At 49.4% G+C, this 22,483-nt stretch overlaps 1 protein-coding gene across 2 annotated transcripts in view; it reads right to left on the reverse strand.

Moving 5' to 3' along the window:
* The window catches only part of LOC147881309 (RNA-binding (RRM/RBD/RNP motifs) family protein), a 33,216-nt gene extending 11,836 nt beyond the window's left edge, over window positions 1-21,380 (reverse strand). Inside the window, exons 1-3 of one of the 2 annotated variants that reach the window (XM_087369855.1) lie at window positions 20,875-21,380; window positions 20,703-20,766; window positions 15,754-15,821 (exon numbers count right to left, since the gene is read on the reverse strand). In XM_087369855.1, coding sequence (XP_087225981.1) covers window positions 15,754-15,821; window positions 20,703-20,766; window positions 20,875-21,169 — 427 coding nt within the window. In that variant the 5' untranslated portion in view covers window positions 21,170-21,380. Of the gene's footprint in view, window positions 1-15,753; window positions 15,822-20,702; window positions 20,767-20,869 lie in introns of both variants that reach the window. The other variant, XM_087369856.1, reaches the window with a different exon arrangement.
* Window positions 21,381-22,483: the final 1,103 nt, after the last annotated feature.

The raw sequence follows: 22,483 nt of genomic DNA on the forward strand, positions 1-22,483 counted from the left end.
CCAGCCCTAGGTCCCATAAATGCCAGCCTAGGAAGGGGTGCAGGGTAGCCTATAAAGGCAGCCTTCCCCTGCCATTCTCTTCACTTGTTCCAGCCCTGAGGAGGCTGCCCATAAGGGCTCCTATCCTAGGCTGAACCTAAACCTATCCCTAAACCTAAGACGGAAACACTACCCTACGGTTCTCCAATGGGTACTAGTGAACAAGAAGTGATCTTCCGACTTCACCTAAGGCTGAGAGATTGACTTACGTAGCTTGTGCCTGACTGTCCCTGGACAAGGGCTCACAAAGGGGTCACAACATACGACAAAATCTCCTATTAGGGAACTATTACGCACTTGTCGATGTAGCTAGTGTGTCACTTTGCACCCAAGTGCAGGGGTGCATGTGACACAATGCCTTGCGGTTCTCAAATTGGTCCTATAGATTTTGGCATCACATATAACAGCTTGAAGATTAAAGTGTAGTACATAATGAGTCATCCTTTGGGACGTGGTTCTTCATGTCCTCTTACATTGCATCTTAGCTATCATTCTGCTTTCTCTTTGAGGTGCATTCATAGTAGAGCATTGACACAGTGTGTCAAATGAGACCTGTTGAAGGACTTGATGGACTAGTTGATAATATGAATAAATTTACTGATTGTTTGGATGCCATCAGTAATCTAACCAGGTTTTGAAGCATACATTCCTAAAAAAGGAAAGTTACTAGGAGACAAGCGGTGAGCATGCAAATCCTTTAGATCCTTGACACATTCAGTGTTAGCTTTCAATATATGATGTAAACTTCAACACACCTAAACATAGGAGAGGGAGCTTTGAGCAAACTTTGGAAGTTTTCAGGTAAAATAAAAGCTCCTATATTTGGGACTGCTTATGGCTTTTTCCTCTCCATCCTTGAGGGGGGGCAGCAAAGTAGTCTTTGTCATGCTGCCCCTCGAAATGGCTTTTCGCTATGGCAGGGAATCACAGCTAGATATTTTGTAAATAGTCTTTTGAGGGTGGTCGCTTGACAGTCCCGGACTGTGAATGCCCTCTTCTAATATGCTTTTGCCAATATTCTTTGGGTTATCTCTGGCTGCAGCAGTAGACTATTGGCTGATGATACTTGCATAGGTAACAGTGGGAGCGGAGGTTAAAAGTGATAGCAGCCGGACTGCTAATATACTCCCTGTTGTTGATGTTGAAGGTACTCAGTTTAACTACCATTTAGATTCTTTGTAGCCTTCTGAGGACGGCTACATCTTATAGAATCTATGGTAGGAGGAGGAGTCAATATGTGTTGAGGCCCAATCTAAGCCAAGGTCTCGTGATTTTGAGGTCTTGGGATGAGAATCAGCTTGTCGTCATCTGGAATTGATGGAGATAATTGACTGCTCTTAAGTTCCAAATAAGAGCCATTCCCCAGGTCGGATGGACCAACAGTAAGGAAAGCTCCAGAGTAGCTAGCTTTATTTGATGTCTGGAACAAATAAGAGCAAGCCCCCTGGCTGAGGCAATAAATATAGCAGTCTATATTCTCAATCGGTGCTATGCAAATGCTCTCAAAGGGATGAGGCCTACTCGGGTATGAAACCTTCAATTTCTCATTTTTGTACATTTGGATGTGACTGTTATGCACACGTTCTGGATGCGGTGAGAAACAAAAAATTGTCTCGTAAAGAGGACACTAGGAGGATATACCTAGATGAATCCAGGAACGTTCCCAAACTCATTCTCTAAAAACACAACATAGTGCAGTTTCAATCTCACGAGAGTCACCCATAATATTGAAAACCATAAACTCCATCATGCATAGAAGGGACTAGCTACTATGACATCCCCACTGACGTCATCAGCGCCCAATAGTGGGTGTAGACCATAGTATAGAAGTATGCTCACACACATACAAATCCACACACCCACACATGCTTGAGCATCCATTTATACAAAGTCTTCGTATTGAGTTTATATCGGCACTCCGGAGGTGAAGGGCAAACTCAGCCATGACGAAGGCTAGCACTAAAGGAGAAGGCTAATCAAAAAGTAGTCCAAATCTCTTCATTCAAGCTACAACTGCTTGTGAAGTCTAAACAATTTCATTTTAGTTTCTCCCAAATGAGCATCTAAATCTAAATCTAGCTGATAGGACACTCGGAGGAAGTAATTTGAGGTCCTATGTAAGCATCCACTATTTTGTTTGGTACCTCTTGTGGATGGGATCTTTTCTGGATTGTAAACCACCGATTTTGTCCTCAAGGGTGGATCTAAGCAAGAATTATTTGCTCTAATTTTGTAATTGTCTATTTTGTATGCCACAAATATATTGACGATTACTTTTGCTGTCCATGTTTGGTGCTACTTGCATCGAGTTTCTTAAGTGTTTCTCTTTTGAATGGGAACTTTATGCTATTTCCATTGCTTTTGAATATTATGTATGTTCCAAGTTAATGTTCTCATCTTATCGACTGGTATCCCAGACATAAATGCTTCTTTGGTCCTTGGACCCATACAAACCTCTGTCTCCCTAACGACAGCTGGATTGGCTGGGGCTGTGTAGCATGGCATGCGCAGGATTACTTGGATTGACTAAGGTCAATGGGTAAAAAAAAGGGCACAATGATTGATTTGTTTAGCCATGGATTTGGCAAAGATGTCTTAAATAGTAATCGGTTGGACAACATGCTGTTCTGAAGGGATACTTTTTTTTTTTTCCCCAGAAAAAACAGTGCTAATTATATTACTTCGAGAACAAGATACAAGAGGTCAGCTTATAGCTGACGGCCGCGTTCACAAATCGGACACAGCCCTAAAAGGTAGCAAAATAAACCATCCTCTCACGGAGGGATAAGACGAGTATGAATGAACAGCCATCGGGGTGGTGAGTAATGCCACCGAAGGCCCTGCGTAGTCTGCTCGAAGAAGAGGCCCTGTGTGTCCCAAGCCCGGAGGAAGCGTCTCCGCTTCTCCTGACCGGCCCGGGAGTCTCCCTGAATCTGGTCCCACTGGCCTCTGAGGGTATGAATAATCTCACTCCAAATCTCCGCCATGATCTGGGCAGTCGATAAGGAGGTGCCACCTAGGATCTGCGCGCAGCGCGAGGTCCAGATGTGCCACCCTGTGATGCTGCAAATGATCTCCCAGACTGGCTGCCTCTCCCGAACTCCTGTATCAGCCTCTGCTAGGTTCTGTGGGATACCCTCGAGCGGTCCCCACGTCCCCTGTGTAATAAGGAAAGTAAGGTCATGCTGGCACGCCTCGAATAAGTGATGAAGACCAGGTGCGGTGCTGCACCAACAGAACGCGCCCCAAGTGATCAATCCCAGGTGCTGCACCAACAGAACGCGCCCCAAGTGATCAATCCTAGCTCTGGTGCTGCGCGAGTAAGGATCCCAAAAGTCCACCTCCACACTTCATGGGCGCGAGTGCAGCTCCACAGGCAGTGCTTTGGTTTCTCCTCATCCGCATGGCAAATCTGGCAACATCCGTCCTGGCCTATCTGCCTCAACCAGCTCCCCACTGGAAGACCTTTGTGGGCAAGAAGCCACAGGAAGTATGAGATCTTCCGCGGCCGCCAGCTCTCCCACAAGGCCTTCCAGAATGCCTGCAAAAAGAACCTGGAAATACCCTGTGCGTACCAGCTGGGTCGCTGGGTGGGGGGGCGGCTCTGCATCCTCCCGAGAACTCGCCTACCCAGAGTCGTACTGTAGGCGAAGAAGGAGGTCGGCCCCTGTCCTGTCACAATCTCTGGCCACCACCACTCTCCTGGGTCCCAATCAAGCTCTGACAAGGCCCGCCCCTCCCAGAGCCAAAGACGCCAAAGCTGTACCTGGTCCTGCTCGATGCTAGGGTCGGTACTCCAGACCTTCCCCAAGAGGCCTACGACCCGAACCCTCTGCCACGGGAGTAGGGGGTCGATGAGCGCACCCTCTCTCCTGAGTCGTCCATCCCCAGAGACCGCGAAGAAGGAGATAGAGGAGTCATCCATACGTCCTGCGATCACCAGTGGAATGCCACGGGGGGTGAACTGTCCCAGCCAGCGGGTGTCACCAGGCATGAGGATCTGAGGCTCAGGTGGAACCAACCAAGCAGCTGGAATCGCACCGTCGATCTCCGTGCGTCTCGCCTGGGCTCCACGTGCACCTCCAACTGCGTCTGCAAGATCAGTCATCTCCAGATGTCTGTACGTATCCCTCCACACACAAAGGGATCGGGCTGGCCCCCTCATCCAGCCGTCCCACCTGATATGTGATCTCTCCCCCAACTGAAGGCCCTCGGCATCTCTGACCTGACCGTTCCAGATAAGCGGCTGACGATCGATCTCCTCCTGACAGCTGGGAGGGGACTGAATGAGACTGAGGCGGAGCCGCCTCCAAACCATGAGGAGGCTACGAATGAGTGGGGAGCGGGGCTGAGTGAGCGGGGCGGAGGTGAAGATCCACCTGAGGGACGGTAGCCACTCTCCACCTCGGCGCGGGACACAAGAGCCGACTCCCTGCTGAAGTAACAACTTCCACTTCTGCCCCCCTGGGGTCAAACCGCGAATGACCAGCTTGCCTAACAAGGCCTGACTCTGAATCTCTGGATCAATGACCCCCAGGCCACCCTCAGCCTGCGGAAGAATGACTGTCTGCCAAGCAACCCTGGCTCTAGTATCTCTATGACCATCCTCCCCAGACCAAAGGAAGTTCCGAACCAATCTCCTGAGCTGTGCCACGCTGGATCTCGAGAAGCACCAGTAGGAAGCCACATACCAAGCCGTGGCTAGAAGGACCTGGTTAACTACCAAGGCACGACCTGCAAGGAAGAGCTTAGCAGTGCTCCAAAAAGCCAGCTTCCGTCGGATGGAGTCTAGCACCGGGAGAAACTGCTGAGCTGGCGTGATGTCTAGGCCAACCTGGAAGCCAAGGTATCTAGCTGTCTGTCCACGTGGAATCCATCTGAAACCCAGAAATCGCCCCCACTGAGAACACGCCCCCGGGTCTGTGAGAAAACCAACTGATTTGTTCCAGTTGATTTTCGCACCAGCGACCGAGCAGAAAACCTCCAGGGCCATCCGCACCCTCTCTAGCATCCTCTCATCGTCCTGGACATAAAGGGCTGTGTCATCTGCGTACTCCGAGTCCAAAAGCTCCGTGTCCTCCCGGAGTGGAAGGCGAACACCCCTGAGCCCTGTGGACCTCGCCCGAAGGTAGTAAGTCATGGCCTCGGCGAAGAAGAGAAACAGGTAAGGAGCCAAGGGGCAGCCCTGACGTACTGATCTCTCCAAGCTAAAGCGCTCCCCCATCCTGTCTCCAATGATGACTCTACTAGACGCTGTCCTGTACAAAGCTGAGATACCCTGGATCCAACCTGCCGGGAAACCTAGCCGCTCCAGAGTCCCCTCCAAAAAGGACCAGTCCACGCGATCGTAGGCCTTCTCGAAGTCGAGAAGTAGAATGGCAAGGTGTGATCCGCTGTGCTGAGCCCACTCCGCCGCCTCTGAAAAGGTGAAGACATTATCCAGGATACTGCGATCCTGGACAAAGCCTGTCTGAGTGTCATGGACGAGGTCTGGGAGTAGAGGCCGAACTCTGGCACTGATCATCTTGGCGAGGATTTTGTAGGCAGTGGTAAGGAGAGTGATCGGACGCCACTGGCGGATCTCCTGTCTATCTCCTCCCTTCGGGATGAGGCAAATCAGTCCTGAGGAAAGGCTCTCTGGCATCTGACCGCTGCTGAAAATCCCCTGCAGAGCTGCAAGGAGGGGCTGATGGATCTGGTCCCAGAAGGAGGTGAAGAATGCTCGGGATAGCCCATCCTCACCTGGGCATTTCTGTCCGTCTATAGCCATCAAGGCCTCCAACATCTCATCTGAGGTGAACGGCGCCAACGTCGCCTGCATGCTAGGCTGGACCAGGGATGGAATGTGCCTCCACACCTCCTCACGGGCACGACTAGCACGAGGGGCAAGCGGCTCCTGCTGGAAGAGGGTCCTGTAGAAGTCAGTGGCCAACCCCAGGACCTCCCCCGGATCCGTAACGATGTGACCATCCGCTGTCCTGAGACTCCGAAGCTGATCACCTGCAGCTCTTTGGCCATGCGTCCTGAAGAACTCCCTGCACATCCGGTCACCCTTCCGGGCCCAGAAGGAGAGAGAGGCGTGATAGGAAAACTCGGAGCGACGCTGGAGTGTCTCCTCCAAGAGGGCTCTGGCTCGAAGGGCCTGGATCCGAAGCTCCTCCGAGCCCGGGGAAGCCTGCTGGAGTCGCTGAATGGAGGCGAGGTCCCTCCGAAGAGCTCTCTCTCTGCCCCACCAATCCTGTCGAACCTGTAGGGCTGCGAGCTGGCAGATCTGGCTGGACTCCTGCAGAGCCTGCGCGACCGAGTCTACCAGATCCACGCCCTCCCCCCAGTCTCTGCCCCAAAGACTGCAAATGCTGCTGCGCACGTCCACCCTCGAGAAGATGGAGTCGGGAATCCTGCATGATCGGGGGGGGAGGGTCTGGGCTGCCGAATCTAATGATAGGAGCACAAGCGCATGGTCGGAGAGTGTCGTCCCTGGAACTATACCCGCCTGGCCGCCTCTGCTGATGGCCCAATCACTGACATAAACTCTCCAGGAGTCTGCCTCCTTCCCTGCGGAAGCCCCAAGAGAAGTCCAGGCTCCCGTGCCAACGCCGGAAGGACGGGTCTCTCCAACTGTCCCTCCCTCCTGTCGCGAAGATGAAAGAGTCCCAAGCTGACTGCTCTGCCTGAGCCATACCTGTGAACTCCGGACCTCTGCCCTGCTGGTCCTCCATGGTCTCCAGGTTGTTGAAGTCTCCTCCAACAATCCAGGAATCCATGTCTGGAAGAATCCCTGTAAGTGTCCTCCAGAAGGTGGCTCTGCATCGGAGGTCTGTGGCAGCATAAATGTTGAGGATTCCTATTTTGGATCCCTCCAAATCCAGGCCTACCCAAAGGGCTCGGCCTGGGATCAACGTGCCGTGACCAAAAACTCCCTGGGCTAACTGCTCGCACACGGAGGTACAGACACCCCCACTCCTCCCCTGTGCGCCGATCGAGGGCTCCCAATAAGTGTAGGAACGTCCAGGGAGAACCTTCCCGCAGCTACGGGAATGAGCCGCAGAAAGCTTGTGCTCCTGGAGCAAGAGTACATCCAATCGACCAATCACTGCAGGCTGAAGTTCCTGTCGCAAAATGAGCTTCCTAGGACCACGGGTGCCAGAAGAGTGAAACCCGTTCACATTCCAGGATACGAGGTGTAGGCTCATGGAGAGGGATGTGGGGCTGCGAACAACTGTCTGCTCGCGGTCGAAGTCGAAGAAGAATCAGACATATCGGAATGGAGGCGCTGCCGCTTATGAGAAGGTTTGGAGGGAGAGACGGGGTCGTCCTGCCCGTTCTTCAACACCTTCAGCAATGGCGAGAGGCCTTTGGTGCCATGAGCAAAAGCTTTCTCGAGCCAGCTCGAGATCTCTGAAGTGGTCATCCCGTAGAAGGTTCGGAGTTTCTGATGGGACCAAGCTCTGACATCCTGGGGGAGAGGCCATGACAAGGGGGGTCTGAGGATCACAATCAGTCGGAAGCGTTTGGCGGCGCAACGCCACCGCAGGCGCACATCGCCCTCGGACCACTGAGTCTCGAGAAGCTGCCCACCGGACGGGCCTATCCAGGAGCAAACCTGGGCGTGTGTCTGCTCTCTGAGAGCCTCCCAAACCGAGTCGTCTGTCCAGGTCTCAGTGCCATCGCTGAGGAACGTGAAAGCGAAGCTAGGGCCATCCCTGGGAGCCAAGGCAACAATCTTCCCATCCGCCCCTTTGCGGAGCAGGAAGATACTAATGTCGAGACAAGCCGGGAACGTCCCAAGGTCGGCCACATCCAGGTAGTCCCAGGGGCCAGATCTGTAAAAGTCTCGAGGAAGCTCTCTCTCCTGGAGCTGAGACCCAGCTGAGTCTGCCACTGAGGGGCTAGCGGGAAGGGAAGCCTGCTCCAGTGGTGGTGTAGACTCCGGGTGTCCTGCCAGCGGGGGGGGAGGGGGAGGAGGCTGAGGGATAGGCGACTCGGACTCCACGGAGGCGACTGGCGGAGAAGGTGGAGGAGGTGGAGCGGGGGCTGCACTCGGCTGGAAAGCCGACGGTGCAGCTAACTCTGTAGGAGAGGCGAGGGGGACGGGGGGGGGGGATGGGGATGCATCTGGAACTGGGGCTGAGGGGGAGGAGGAGGAGACTGAGGAGGAGGAGGCGGGGGCTGAAGCTGCGGGTCGGACGAAGGGGGGGGAAACTGGGGAGAAGGCGGGGGAGCGGGAGAGAGGGGGATCTGAGGCTGTGGAGGGCGGGCTGCCGTCGAAGAAGAAGCTCTCCCAGGTCCCTGGGGCGGCTGCCTGTCAGGTCTCTGGGGTGCTGCTGCAGGAAGGGTAACCTCTGCCTCCTTGCCTTTATCCGAAATCTTCTTGTTCTTTCCTCTTTTCCTTCTAACCTCGGTCCAACCGCCCACTACCTCTGGACCAGACTCCGGCTGCCTCGGCTCCTCCTGACGTGGTTGTCCGGGGGGGGCGGGGGCGGAGGGGGCGGGGGCGGGGGGGGTCGAGACGAGCTGGCGAAGCGTGGATAAGCAGCCGCCAAGTGCCCAAAGCCGTGGCACCGCAGGCACTGACCTGGATGTCCGGTGACTATCATGCTCTGGGTGATGCTGCCGGCACCTGTCACAATCTCGATCACTGCAGGGAGAGTCGCAGGATCCGCCACAGCCACACGGACTCGGGGAGCTCCTGCCGTGGTCACCGCGTCGGCAAAGGTGTCGTGCATAACCCAGCCAAAATGGGAGCCCAAGTCCCTGACAATCGGCCGCAACTCAGCAGCAAGCCCTGGAAAAACTAGTGTCACTGGGTGGCGAGGTATACGGAACCGAACATCGAAATCTGCTGCGCTGAATCCACGGTACCACGGGACTATCATGATAATCTTCCCGTCCACCGATGTGGGGGAACCGGCAATCAGGTTGCTCGCAGCTTTCTCACTGGAGAGTTTGAGCCAGAAGATGCCCCTTCCCATAAGGGCCACCTCCTCAATATGGCCATCCTCTAGCAGGAGAGTGGACTGGAGCCAGTCCCTGATGGCAGACCTGGAGGGGGAGTGTCCAATGACCCTACCGTAAACAGAGGTACGAGCAAAGTCAATGGCAACCTCCTGAACACGAGATGATTGTTGCTCTGTCAGGATAACGCGGTAGGCATCTGGAGAGGGAGGGTCCGACTGGGCCTCCGGATCCGGGCAGGGGGCTGCCATACCGCCAAGACTAACTGCAAGCTTCCGATGAGGAACAGGCTGCCACCCAAGAAGGGGGGACGAAGCGGGAGGTGGAGCCTGGGAGTGAGGCGGATGAGGCGAAGTGAGGGGGCGGGGGGGTCGGAACGGAGGGCGGGGTGAAGGGTGCGGGGTGCGGGGAATACGGGGGGGCGCGGAAGGGCGGGGGGGGCGGGGTTGGAGTGGAGGGGGCGGAGAGGTGAAGCGGGGGGCGGGGAGAGTGGAATGGAGGCGGGGGGGCGGGTGAAGCGAGGGGGGGTCGGCGGGTGAGGCGGAGCGGCAAGAGGGGGGGGGGGTGAGGTGAAGCGAGGGGGGGGGTTGGGTGAAGCGAGGTGAGGCGGAGGGGCGGGGTGGAAGAGAGCGGAGGGGGGGGTGAGGGCGGCTGAGACGAGGGAGAGAGGGGGGGAGTGGAGGCGAGGGGGGGGCGGCGATGTGGAGGTGAGATGGAGCGGAGGGGCGGGGCGAGAGAGCAGCGAGGGGGCGGGTTGGAGGAGAGCGGATGGCGAGAGAGCAGCGAGGGGGAGCGGGAGCGAGGCGAGGGCGCAGCGAGGTGGGCGGCGGGTGAGGGGGAGGGGGGGCGGGGGGCGAGGGCGGAGGGGGAGGGGGCGGGGATGGTCGCGGCGAGGGGAGGAGCTAGGGGGAGGTAGAGCTAACGGCGAGAGGGGGGAGGGGAAGCTCGCAGGAGCGGGGAGGGAGACCTTCAGATCCTGGACATCTGAAGGGATACTATATAGTGGAGGAATTGACTCTTTTGGTTATTGGTGACAAGCTGGTAAAGGAACTCAATAAGTTCATCTTGTGCTTGGATTGAGCACAAGAAGGGAACACAATCTAAGACTCTATGTTCCTATGTACACAGAGAAATTTTGGGTTCTCAAAGTGAGCATTCATGATTATTAGAGAAGCAATGCACGAAGTACAATCCTTGGAATAAGGAATCCTTCTGGTAGCTTTTGGGTAAACTCTGGTTAGAGTTATCCTTCCGGACAAGGTTTTGGGATGTCAGACAACATCAATCAGCCCAGTGGATACTTGGCTGAATTTCCACCCACACCTCTCCCTCAAGACCAAGGTTATAAAAGACACGTCAGGGATCCCTTTTCAAGAGAGAGGGAGAGAAGAGAAAATCTGAAAGATGATTTTCTAGAGATCTAGAATTAGATCTCAGTACACCTTAGGTTGAACTTGGATCCTACCAAGGTCTACATCGTACATGACCCAAATACTAACATCCGGATGGGCGGTCTACAGCAGTATGGGATGCTATAGATGCTATTGTGGGTGCATCAGTATTCCTTAGTGTCAAGAAATTCAAAACCTCTACCATTGGACCCACACTTGGTAGGTGAAGGTTATTCTTTGGTGATGAGGATCACCTAAGGAGTTCAGGATTGTAACTCCTAGTTGCTAGACACCTTGGTGTATCAGGCATTCAGCCATTGGTGAGTTCCAACCTACCCATTGGGTTACCTTAAGGGAACTAGGTGACAGATGACCCCAAACTTGCTGATGAGCGAATGGGTCACTGTGGACTTTCAGATGGCAAGTTGTGGGTTGTAAATTGGTTACTGCTCGAGTTCGTTTTCCTATCCTAACTTGTACTAGTGTAAGTCTCCATTTTAAGAGAAGGAGAATGTTACATCCCTATGAGGATGCTATGGGTTAGACTGACATGGTCTTGGACTAGACCTGGGGAGTCAACGTGGGGTCTACCTAAGGGTTAGGACTAACATAGGACTAAGACCTAACTAGCAAAAGAGGTCTAGAAGAGCTGGCCTAGCTTCAAGTGTGGCTAAACTTGGGTGGAGTGTTCCCCAAGCTAGGGCAAAGCCAAATACGACGCAAGTCTGGACTCTGAGGCTCGCTGGTTCTCTCCAAGTGGTTTAGACCTCTAGCTCGGGGATGGCTCCGGGAGGTGAGTTGCTAATGCCAACCCTTGTGGGTTGAGTCTAGGGCGGATGCCCATGTGAGAAGTGAAGCGGAAATGAATGGGAGAGAGAGAGATAGCACGCCTCACACACACACCACACTCAAAAGGAGAAAAAGGAGAGAGAAGGGCACAGGAGAACTGCAAGTGGTCTCTAGAGAAAACCTTGCTACAACTAAGGGAAAACATCGGAACCAATAGGCTGCTCGAGAGCTCAGAAAACAACTCAACAACCAAGAGAACGGGAGCACGAGGGAGTGGATGAACTGCTCCACTACCCTGCTCCTCGAGTGTTACTGTGGGCTGGCATTGAACCTCCGCCAGGCTCCAGACTGAAGTGATAAATGCTCATGTAGGGGGGGCCTAAATAGAGCCCCCCATCCTCCTAGTCAGGTAGCATAGGGCAAGGCTGACCAGCCTGCTAATATGGCCGACCCACAGCCCTAGGGAGCCAACTCAAACAGCCACCTCTGTAGGGCTCCACAAGGCCCTATATCAGGGCTGACTCTTGAGCCCTTGCTCCAAACAGGCTGACCTGGCCTAGGTGGGCCGACCGGCCTAAAGGGCTGCACATTGCCCTATGTATAGGGCTCAAGCCTATCAGCCCATGGAGGGCTGAAGCCAGCAAGGTGGCCGACCTGCACCCTCTGCTCCAGCCCATAAATGGGGCTCTAAGAGGCACCTAAAGGACAGCCCCACAAGGCACACCTGCCCACACCCCTCCGTACCCCACCTGGGGAACTTCATGACCTCTGTGGAAAGAGGCCCTGGACAGCCACTCTAGCCTACTCTCACAGGGGGGTGGCCACACCCACAACACACGCCCTCACTCTCTACGCTACCCTCACTCACTAGGCAGCCACACCCACAAGCAAGGCCCTCTCTCTAGGTGACATCAGAGGATGTTGACCTCTAACACCCCCTCTCAACTCTTGGATGGAACAGAGACCCCAGGGAGCTGGGTGTGCCGCTGGAACAACTGGAGGTATCCATCGTGTGATACTCCACCGTTGAAGACCGCCACAGGTACTGTCGAAGAAGCCCCCCCTTGGTGCGAACCAACTCAACACGATCACTCGAAACCTAGAATTGTTGCCCCCACGCCACAGGTGCTAGGTACACTCCTCTGGTCTGGTATTGGTACGCTGGGTCATCTGGTATCGCAATCCAACTGCTGGTCCTGGTACATGACTCCAACAGAAGATCCTGGAACAATAATCCGACTAATACTGCCATCAGTGCAAGGTCTACTTCCCTGCATAGGCACCTGTATCGCAAAGCTTGATACCCCCCTCTGAAGCCCCCTCTCAAGTCCAAATTGGTACACTATTCGCCAGATCGATGAGCTTCAGTGCTCCAATAGCAACAGGCGTATAACAGCTCACAAGGATCAATCAACTGTGTCTGTGTTCCCACATTGGCAATCTACTGACCCATCCGGATCTCCAACGACATTAGACAATAGATGTAGCTGAATAAGTGAGACCCCCTCTAGATCTACCAAGTCATAACATCCAAACAAAAATACAAACTGGTAACATACTGCCACCTGAGTCAGTAGAAACAACTCCTCGTGGCACAGACTCCATCATCACCCGCCATACGCTGTAATTGAGCCCATCCAACAACCAGTCAACCAAGAACGTGGGGAAGTAAGGACTGCCAACTTTTGCTGTGGGTACATCTGCTCCATAAAAGAAACAGCCCACATCTGCATCTTATTAGGAAAGACAAAGAGGGAGGTCACGATGCTCCCCGCGCAACAAAATCTGAAACACACACAGAGAGAGCCCAGGAACTCACACAGTGGTAACTTCAAATCCAACGTCCTTTTCTTAGTGTGTACTATGTACATGTGCAGAGAAAAATAAACAATGTACAAGAGAGACAGATGTAGAACAAGCAAAATATGTATCTCTCCAATGTGGACCAAAGCATATACAAAAGAGGTGTTCATTGCACCACCCTCTGCTAGCTGAGTGCTGACTAGATGTGGACCCCTGCACACTCAAAAGACTATTCTCCTACCTCCTTGGCACTTCTAAAACACTTGGCCTGTGGTGCTCACCTAGAGCTTATGTGGGCCTCGTAACATGTGCCCCACAATCACGCCTACCTGCTGCCACTCGACAGCCAATCCTAAGGTAGTGCTTGCTGTAGTCCTTGAACTCCCTGCTACAGTGAAGGCAGCCCAAACTGGGGCACAAGTCTCCTCCTTGAACCCGTCTTCCTTTGCTGCTGTGAAGGCAGGAAGCAGGCTGCACTGCTCAAATCAAGGACTCAATGAAATGAATACAGTGCCCCAGCCAATGGGGCTTTTTATACAGGGGTGGAAGCCCTACATACTGGCCAACTAGGTCAGTAAGCCAACCAACCCAGCAACCAGCCAACCAGATGGTCCCACCAGCCGACCAGTCTGTGGTGGACTACTCCTTGCAGCTGCTGGTCCATCTCCACAGAAAAGGACTAACAACTTTCCCCTTTGCTTCAACATGTCCATTGCGTAGTTGACAACCATTTTGAGGTTTCTTAAAAGGAAATAGAGTAAAAGGTTGCATGTCAACAATAGTAAACTTTGAACTTTATTCCAAGATGCTCATCCCCCTTTCAAGATTTCAACAATTGTCCTATGCCAAGCTTGCAAGTCCTTGCTTGCCAGCTTATGCCCTCCCATCTGCCAATTTGCACGTCCAAGCCATAAGAAGAATCTTACTCTACAAAGACTGTCATTTATGTGTCAAGACCCCATCTTGAAGGTAGGTTCCTTCACCATATAAAGCATGGTATCTCAACTTCTATTGTACAATATACGTGCAACCCCATCCGCTATTCAAAAGGGATATCTATATATACCTTTGTAAGACTAGAACATATCCAATCTTACTCTACAAAGACTGTCATTTATGTGTCAAGACTCCATCTTGAAGGTAGGTTCCTTCACCATATCTAAAGCATGGTATCTCAACTTCTATTCTACAATATACGTGCAACCCCATCCGCTATTCAAAAGGGATATCTATATATACCTTTGTAAGACTAGAACATATCCAATCATACAAATTTAGATTTTTGTTATTCTAAAGACCAAAAATCTACACAGAAAATAAAAAGAGAAAATGAAAGAAAAGAAAAAAGAGGAAACAAAAACTTTTTGAAAAACAAAACAAAGACATACTTAGCAAGCAAAGCAACACTTATGTCATCATCAGTGTCCAAGCATAAGCAGCTATATTGGGTTTCCAAAGACCCGCGGAGTCTCTTGGGCAAACCCAGTGCTTACTAAAATAAGTCAAATAAACAAAAGAGAAAGAAAACAAGAAATAAAGAAGAAAGGAAGAAGGTGACTAAGCAAATCAACAAACAAAATCTTCCAAAAAACAGGAATAAAAACTCTCTCTCTCTCTGTCTCTCTCTTTTAAAACATTAAAAACTAAAAGAACCCCTTACACTTATATACCGCTTCCTACAAAGATGCAAAACTACATTCATAACTTAGAAAGCACATGCATACTCAATCACACACTCTTTTGAAACTAAAAGAAAACGGGCTATTCAGCTCCCCGCTTTTTGTTTTCAGTTTATGTTCAATCATTCTAAACATGCCTACAGCCGATACACCATAAATAAAAGACTTCATATCTAAGGTTGTGCATACTTTTTCATTATTTTTTACTTTTTCATTATTTTTTTTGGATTATACCTCTTGTGTATTAGTAAAGGGATTCATTAAGAGTTTTCCAAAAACAAAGGTACTATCACGGGCATCCACACGCCCATGGCCATGCTAGCTTGTGCTTGCGCAGGCAGCCAGGTCAACAGCCATGCAAGCGTCCGTACAGCCACTCAGGCAGCCTTGTGCAATCAGCACACAGTCAATGCCACGTCATCGCATTCAAAAAATGCAGAGTAAACTTTTTAGTCAAAAGTCAAGCGTTGACTTTTTGTTGGCATTGATCGGTCTAGTCAACGATCGGCGTTGACCAGCCGACCAAGGTCAATGGTCAGCGTTGACCAAGTCGGCCAGGCTCACCTATCAGCCTATAAAAGGGCAGCCTTTGGCCCTCGTTCTTCATCCACTCCTCAGGCCTTCGAGCCTTCAAAGCAATAGAGTCGGGCCTCCCCGCAGCAGACCAGCAAGGTAGCCTCAACCTCTTCAAGGATCTAGTGAGGATTCACCTCCTTAGGTAGTCTAGTCTTCCAGTTTTGCAGTGAGGGTTTCAGCCCCTTCATACAATTGTATTCAACCCTTTGGGCATTCATTATTCAGTTGTATCTATTTCCTCTTCTACATTCTCTCCTTTGATTCTCTCACTCACATCCGCAGCTCACTTTGTGCATTGAGTGCATCATCTTGCCGTTGCAGTTAGTATTGCACAGGAGAGAGAGTGAGGATAGTCTATCTCCCGCTACAGGTACGAAAGCAAAGAATAAAGAGGGGGAAGGGAGACAATGAGAGAGAGAGAGAGAGAGAGAGAGAGAGAGTTTGATGGCATTCTATTAAAAACACAATCAAGCTGTGAGTATTGAAATTACCGGCTCAAGCACAAAGACTTGATAACTTACCCATAGGTTCTCCATTCAGCATTTTGGCAACCCTCTTCGCAACTCTCTTATCAGCAAATTCAACCCACCTGTATTTTGTAAGCCACATGAAAAAAGTGACAATGAAATGTAAATCATTGACTTATCCTAATGATGAATTAAGCAACTAGGACGATATAAGGGATCTCTAGTAAAACCTTGCTAAAATTATATGTTGTCCATTGAATCTCTATTAAAAGGGACTAGAAAGTTTGTCCATGTAAAGGCTGATAAGGCACAATGAATAGACAAAGAGATTCAAATACAATGAGCAAACACAACTTTCCTCCTAAATTTTAACCTTTACCGCTTGAAAAAAGGTTTTATTTTCATCGTGCAAAAAATTAATCAAGGGCTCCTGTTAGAAACATGGTAGAGAGAGAGAGAGAGAGAGAGAGAGAGAGAAGGTTAGGGTATGAGGAAATGATGCTCAAATGAAGACATGAAGAAGGCTTTCATTCATTCATCAAGTATATCAAGATAAGTGAAGTACAAGCCGTATATAGGCTACTCACTCACACACTAGCACCTAGTGCATATGGGATAAGTCCCATGATGACACGTGGCACTAACACATGACACACACATAGACTAGTACTAGATCACCTAGTACTACACACCAACACTTCACACTAACACACTCTTTGGCTATGATATCTCCAACACCCCCTTCAGAGCAAAGAATGTGAGACCCAACACTGAAAGAGTAGACCGATCCCCCCTCCACCGCAATACTGCAAAGAGCAAGTCCAACTATCCAACGCCTCCCGTGTGATAGTGACTTCTCAGTCAACTTGCGATCGGCAAGGGCAAACCATCACTCGTCATCCCCCCTTACTCTGAACTAGGTGGTCAATACCATCAACCAAAGTAAAAGCCAATACATTCATTTTTGGGGGACAACCTAGGGCAGAGTACCTCTTATTGACTCCAAATACATTCAGTTTAGAGGGACAACTCAAGGCTAAGAACCTTTATTTGACTCAACACAAACACACATAGCATAGGGGCCTAGACAGCCCAACCCTGGTCAAATGGATCCTCGTCGTCAACAGAGAGGCCATGAACCTCTACTGTAGCTGCATGTATCTCCTCCAGGGGCTCATCAGGTTCAACTTTGTCTTCAGCCAAAAGATTGGCATGATGCTTCTCATGTTCCTATGCTTTCTTCTTGAAGCAATGGGCTTCAATGTGTCCTTTCCTCTTGCAAAACCTGCAAATAATGTTCTTGTTGGTCTGCCATTTGCTTGTGGAAGAAAATGAATGATCAATAGGAGAGGCAAGAGCAGCTTCCTTATTGCGACAATTCTTCTCAATGAGGGCCCCCATATCATCAAACATGGTAGTGGCAAGATGAAGGATCTCAAGAGTGTGCTCAAAGCGAGAAATGCCATGCATACTCTTCATAAGGATGGCCATCTTATCTTCATCATCAGGGACACTCTTCAAACTTGAGAGTTGTTGAACAAGAGATTGAAACCGGGCTAGATGATCACTCAACTCATCACTCTCTTCCATTTTCAGATCATAAAATTTGAGCTTCAAAAATACTTTAGAGTTGGTGATTTTATTAGCAACGAAGGTCTCAAGGCGACTCCAAATCTGCTTAGCTGTTGACTTGAAATCCACATGATGTATGAGAGAGTCAACTAAGCAAAGACCAATGAGGGCAATGGCCTTAGCATTCTACTGCTTCCAAATCTTTTGGTGTTGTTGATCAAGTAACTCAACCTGGTCATCCTCAACATCCTCCCAAACTCCTTCACGCATAAGCAGCAATTGCATCTTGGTTTGCCACGTCGGAAAACCTTCCCTCTTAAACTTCTCCACAAGGATAGAACTTGAAGACAAGGAAGTCATGATTGAAGAGGACTTCGTGAAGGCGGGCAGCAAGCTAAGATGAAGGACCAGCAATCTCCTTGTGTGCAAAAGAACAGATATAAATGCCTAGAGATGCTCCAAATATGAACCCGAATCTCAGAGGAGCAAAGATATGCCTCGAAATTTGTAAAGCAGCTCAGCTGAATAGCAAAAAAGCACACCGACGTGTTTCAGCAGATGTGTGGTTGTACCAAAACACAACAGTAGATCTCTGAAGTGGAAGTCGGCTCCCCAGAACAGCTCCGAATGCTGTAGCAGGTCTCTGATGCAGAAAACGGCTGATATAGATGTCCTAGAGGCCTCAAAACAGCTCGAAATTGACTCTGGTGTAGGCGGTTAAGATGCAGCGGTCTCAAAACAGCTCAGGGATGCCTCAATGACCTCGAACTTCTGTAATAGATGTGCTGTAGATGTCTGCAGCAGAAATTCAGAGGCCTGGTGTGCTCCGAAATGCACACAGACCTGTAGGCAGCACTTGGAAGCGTGGAAAATGCTCAGGGGTGGCGGCTATGGCACTAGAGCTGCTGGGAGATTATCTGGCACACGGGATGCAGATTGTGGCGACAAAAAACTCTGAAACAGACTTGAAGGCCCACACGTGCAGGTGCAAGGATCTGACCAGCAAGGGTGCCTAGAACTTCAAAAGGTCTCGAATCAAGGCGGCTGGCTATGGAGGCAGAAACTGAAGCAAATAGCTGCAAAGGGGAGGCAGAATGAAGATGGAATGAGCTAGCTGAGAGGCGGCTGCATGCTGCAGAAAGAAGAGCTGAGAATTAGGGTTGGGGCAAGGGTGACGAATTAGGGTTAGGGCAAGGGTGATGTGGCAGCTATGGAAGGTGGCTCTGATACCATGTTAGAAACATGGTGGAGAGAGAGAGAGAGAGAGAGAGAAGGTTAGGGTGTGAGGAAATGACGCTCAAATGAAGACATGAAGAAGGCTTTCATTCATTCATCAAGTATATCAAGATAAGTGAAGTACAAGCCTTACATAGGCTACTCACTCACACACTAGCACCTAGTGCATATGGGATAAGTCCCATGATGACACGTGGCACTAACACATGACTCCCGCACAGACTAGTACTAGATCACCTAGTACTACACACCAACACTTCACACTAACACACTCTTTGGCTATGATATCTCCAACAGCTCTTCGACACAAGAGTGTTACGCTATTATGTTCATCCAAAACATGACAACAAACTCAAACTAAGCTTTCTTGCGCAAAAATCTGGCTTTGTGAATATCAACCACGTGTATGGAGATATGATGCTATCCACTTTTCAGACCTATGTTGGAAACAATTCAGGGCATGTAGAATTGATAAGCTTGTTGAGCCACATGACCAGGTTGTGCTTTTCTTGACAAGAGGATGGGTGCTACGTACAAAGAATTGTTTGGTCTAGCGAAAGCCACAGTTTCTTGAGCTCCTCTTCCATGGCTTTGTTAGGTCAGGGTGGTGAGAAACTTGCATCTCATGTGTGGAGAGTGAGGGCTTCTATGTGGGTGTGCCCAACCTGGAAAGGAGTAGTTTACTAGCTTAGTTTGGGGGCTGTTTACCAGGCCCTAGTAAGTTTGAAACATTGACGAAAACAAAATCCATTTGGTTCCCTTCACACAATTCCCATTTCGACTTGGCATTGTAATCGAAGGAACCTTGGGCCTTTCCCCAAGGTGGTCTAAAGCCCTAAGCAGGTTGGCCTCCCAAAGTTTCAAGTGGATGACCAGCATACACCTTCTACAAAATCTTTCTGAAATAATGATCATTTGGCTGAGCCCTTTTTAGAGAGAGAGAGAGAGAGAGGATATCTACACAATTGCATTTATTCCCAAAATCCTGCTAAGAGCATCTATAACCCTAGGTCACTTCCAATAACAAATTCTAAAGTCAAACTCTTGATGAATTCAACCCATCAACCAACCGAAGGGATGCAAATATACCATATAAATAGAACCTTCAAACTTTCAATATGAACAACAACATAATCGCCAAGGTATCGAAAAGCTTCTTGCTTTCAACTATGATCCTAGAATTACATGCCCATAATGTAGTCACTAGCATTCACTTGTACCAGAAATGGTTTATTCATATCAATAAATACTAACATAGGTGCAGTGGTAGGTAAATTTTCATAACTCCTTGTTCTACGGGATTGGAGGACTTGACCTGCCCTTCTCTTTCTTTTCACCCTGTTTTGAAGATTATTTAAAGAGGGTTGCAATCTTGGCATAAGCTCGGATGAATTAACAAAAGAAATCAAAAAACCAGGAAATTGGTTCACCTGATGAATTGTTCCTGGAATCGACCAATTCTTGAAAGCTACGTGGGCTATCACTTTGCAAGGTCTCTAAAATCTTGAGTTTCCTGCACGTAGCTTGAGTTTGTTGCAGTTGTTAAAGGCTTCAGAGAGACTCGGCTGTAGTGAGTCGCCAGGTGCTCTCATATCCCGTTGGCCAGCGTTGTGTGCTTGATTGATAACTTGAGGAGCACAAGTGCATTCACCCGATCCTCGAGCTGGGTCAAGGTCTTGACCACCTGCTGCTCAAGGATCCCAAGGCGGATCTGGTTTGTTGAATTACACCTTTCTATCTTCTTCTTTTTTTAAATCAACAATTATGGCCAGATGGCACATAAAATTACTTTTCAGCCATTACCAGGGTCCTATAAGCATTGCTAGACCTAAGGAGTTATAATCCCCCAAGTAAAAACTCCATTAATTACTGGAGGAGGATGACAAGAGACGAAAAGTTAACTCAAGGGAGGGACAAGAGGAGCAGGAGGAAATGGCGGAGACTTCAAAACCCTAAATCTAGCCTAAAACCATTAAGTAATCACTGGCTAGCCCCTCCATTACCACTTCAACAAAACGCTTCACAGATTCAACTTTCATTGTAGTCCTTGACCACCCAAAAAAACCTCCTCCTTTTCAAAGTCTCTTAGCAGAGCCAAAAAGCCCATAGTCATCCACGGTCGGGAATCAAAGGGGCTAAATGAAAACAATGAATGTGATTCAATCATGCAAAAAGACTCGGCTGACGCAACTTACCCTTCTGTGAAATTTTTCCCTTTGCTCTTTCCCGCCATCTTCCTACGAAGCCTTACAGCAGGATCTGTGGCAAGGGAAAGGGGGTGCTCGACTTTAGGGTAACAATGGGAAGTATACAATAAATCGCAGATGAGAAGGGATGGACACGGAAGGTGAAAAATACAAACCTGACCTTCTGGGGCAAGATAAATGCGAAGCACATCTCCGTGCTGGGAGAGAAGGTGGCGAAGTTTCAACGGCTTTAAATGAGGAGGTATTCGACTAAGGTAACAAACACCTCGCTTCTGTGCCGTGGCGATTTCCTGAAGGAGCTTCTGACGTCGCTTTTTCCGTTTCCTCTCAGTTCGCAGGTGCTCTTCATCGTCCTTTTCAAGCTCCTGTTCGAGCCCTTCTTCTCCTTCGTCTTCTTCCCCCTCCTCATCCACCTCCTCAAGCTCTGATTTGTTGTTTATGGGAGACCTCTGCATCCTTGAGCAGGAAGTCTGTGTTGAACTAAGACATGGGAAAGCAACGTACAAAGTTAAGTTGTGGTACAAGCTCTTAAGAAGACATGCAAATTGTGGTTAGAACTTAGGGTGTTTACACACTATGGGCACCCAAGCCCCCCAACTTTCATTGAATGTATCTGCACAGTGGGCGCGCAATGGACGGGCAATCTTGCCCCTCCAATATGGGGAAAGGTAGATGAGTGAAAAGAGAGGAGAGAAAATAGATAAAAGAGGGGATGAAGAGTGGGGACTTGGCCATTTTGGTAAAACTACCACATGGTTTTAATAAAGATGGTGTCATACAAGTTTAATGATGAAATAATTCACTACCCCTCGTGTAAGGCCAAAAACTTGATCCACACAAAGTGACAAAGTCATTTAGGATCTCCAGAAGGAGACAAAAATTGAACCTAAAACTCATTACAATGGCCTAAAGTATCACTAATCCTAACATTAAGCACTAAATTTACTAGACAACTTGACCAAATACATTGCAAACTTTGGGATGGACCTGATTAGCATAAACTATTCAAGTTCATCCCTTAGGACCCTTGCAAGACCAAAAAAGTGTGTTATTGTGTACATGTATACATGGTGTATGTGTGTTAAGTACACTTATGCATATGCGTATGTGTGTGTAGTCCAAGAGCTTGTGGGTAGTTCATGAGTCCAAGGGTGGTAGGGTAAAGGGGCTAGTAAAGTGGTGGGTGCCTTACAAATTCTCCTTTTTTGTCCATGGGAAGACCCAGTAAAGAGGCATGAAAAAGGGAGAAATTCTTACTTGTCAAGCTCTTATAAAAGGTCAACATGTGGCATAGTACTCGCCCACCAATGCCTTTGGTATTGGATATTTTTTTCACCAAGTTAATTTTTTTCCCGTTTTTCTTGAAAAAAATATAATGCCCCTCTATGGTTATCCATACGATGCGTTTACATTTAAAAAAAGTTGACAAAATCAATAGGCACAACCCCTTACACTAGGGTGCATAGTACTAGCCCCTTTACCCTAATCCAAGAGGTAGTGATAGTCCAAGAGTCCAAGGGTGGCATGCAACATAGTCTAAGAGTCCAAGGGTGTAGTCCAAGAGCTCCTGGTAGTCTACAAGAGATTGTGGTGTTCAAGAGTCTGTGAGAGTCCAAGAGTCCAAAATGGTAATCCAAGGGATAGTGAGTAGTAGTTCATGAATCGATAAAAGTCCAAGAGTCCAAGAATGGTAATATAAGAGGGAGTGATAATCCAAGGGTGGCAGTGGTTGTTGGGATATCTCAAGGTGTATGCCTCAGGCACACCTT

This window comes from Dipteris shenzhenensis, chromosome 31 (genome assembly GCF_047967505.1).
Source record: "Dipteris shenzhenensis isolate YYH24624 ecotype China chromosome 31, Dip_SZ_1.0, whole genome shotgun sequence".
Classification (NCBI taxonomy): domain Eukaryota; kingdom Viridiplantae; phylum Streptophyta; class Polypodiopsida; order Gleicheniales; family Dipteridaceae; genus Dipteris; species Dipteris shenzhenensis.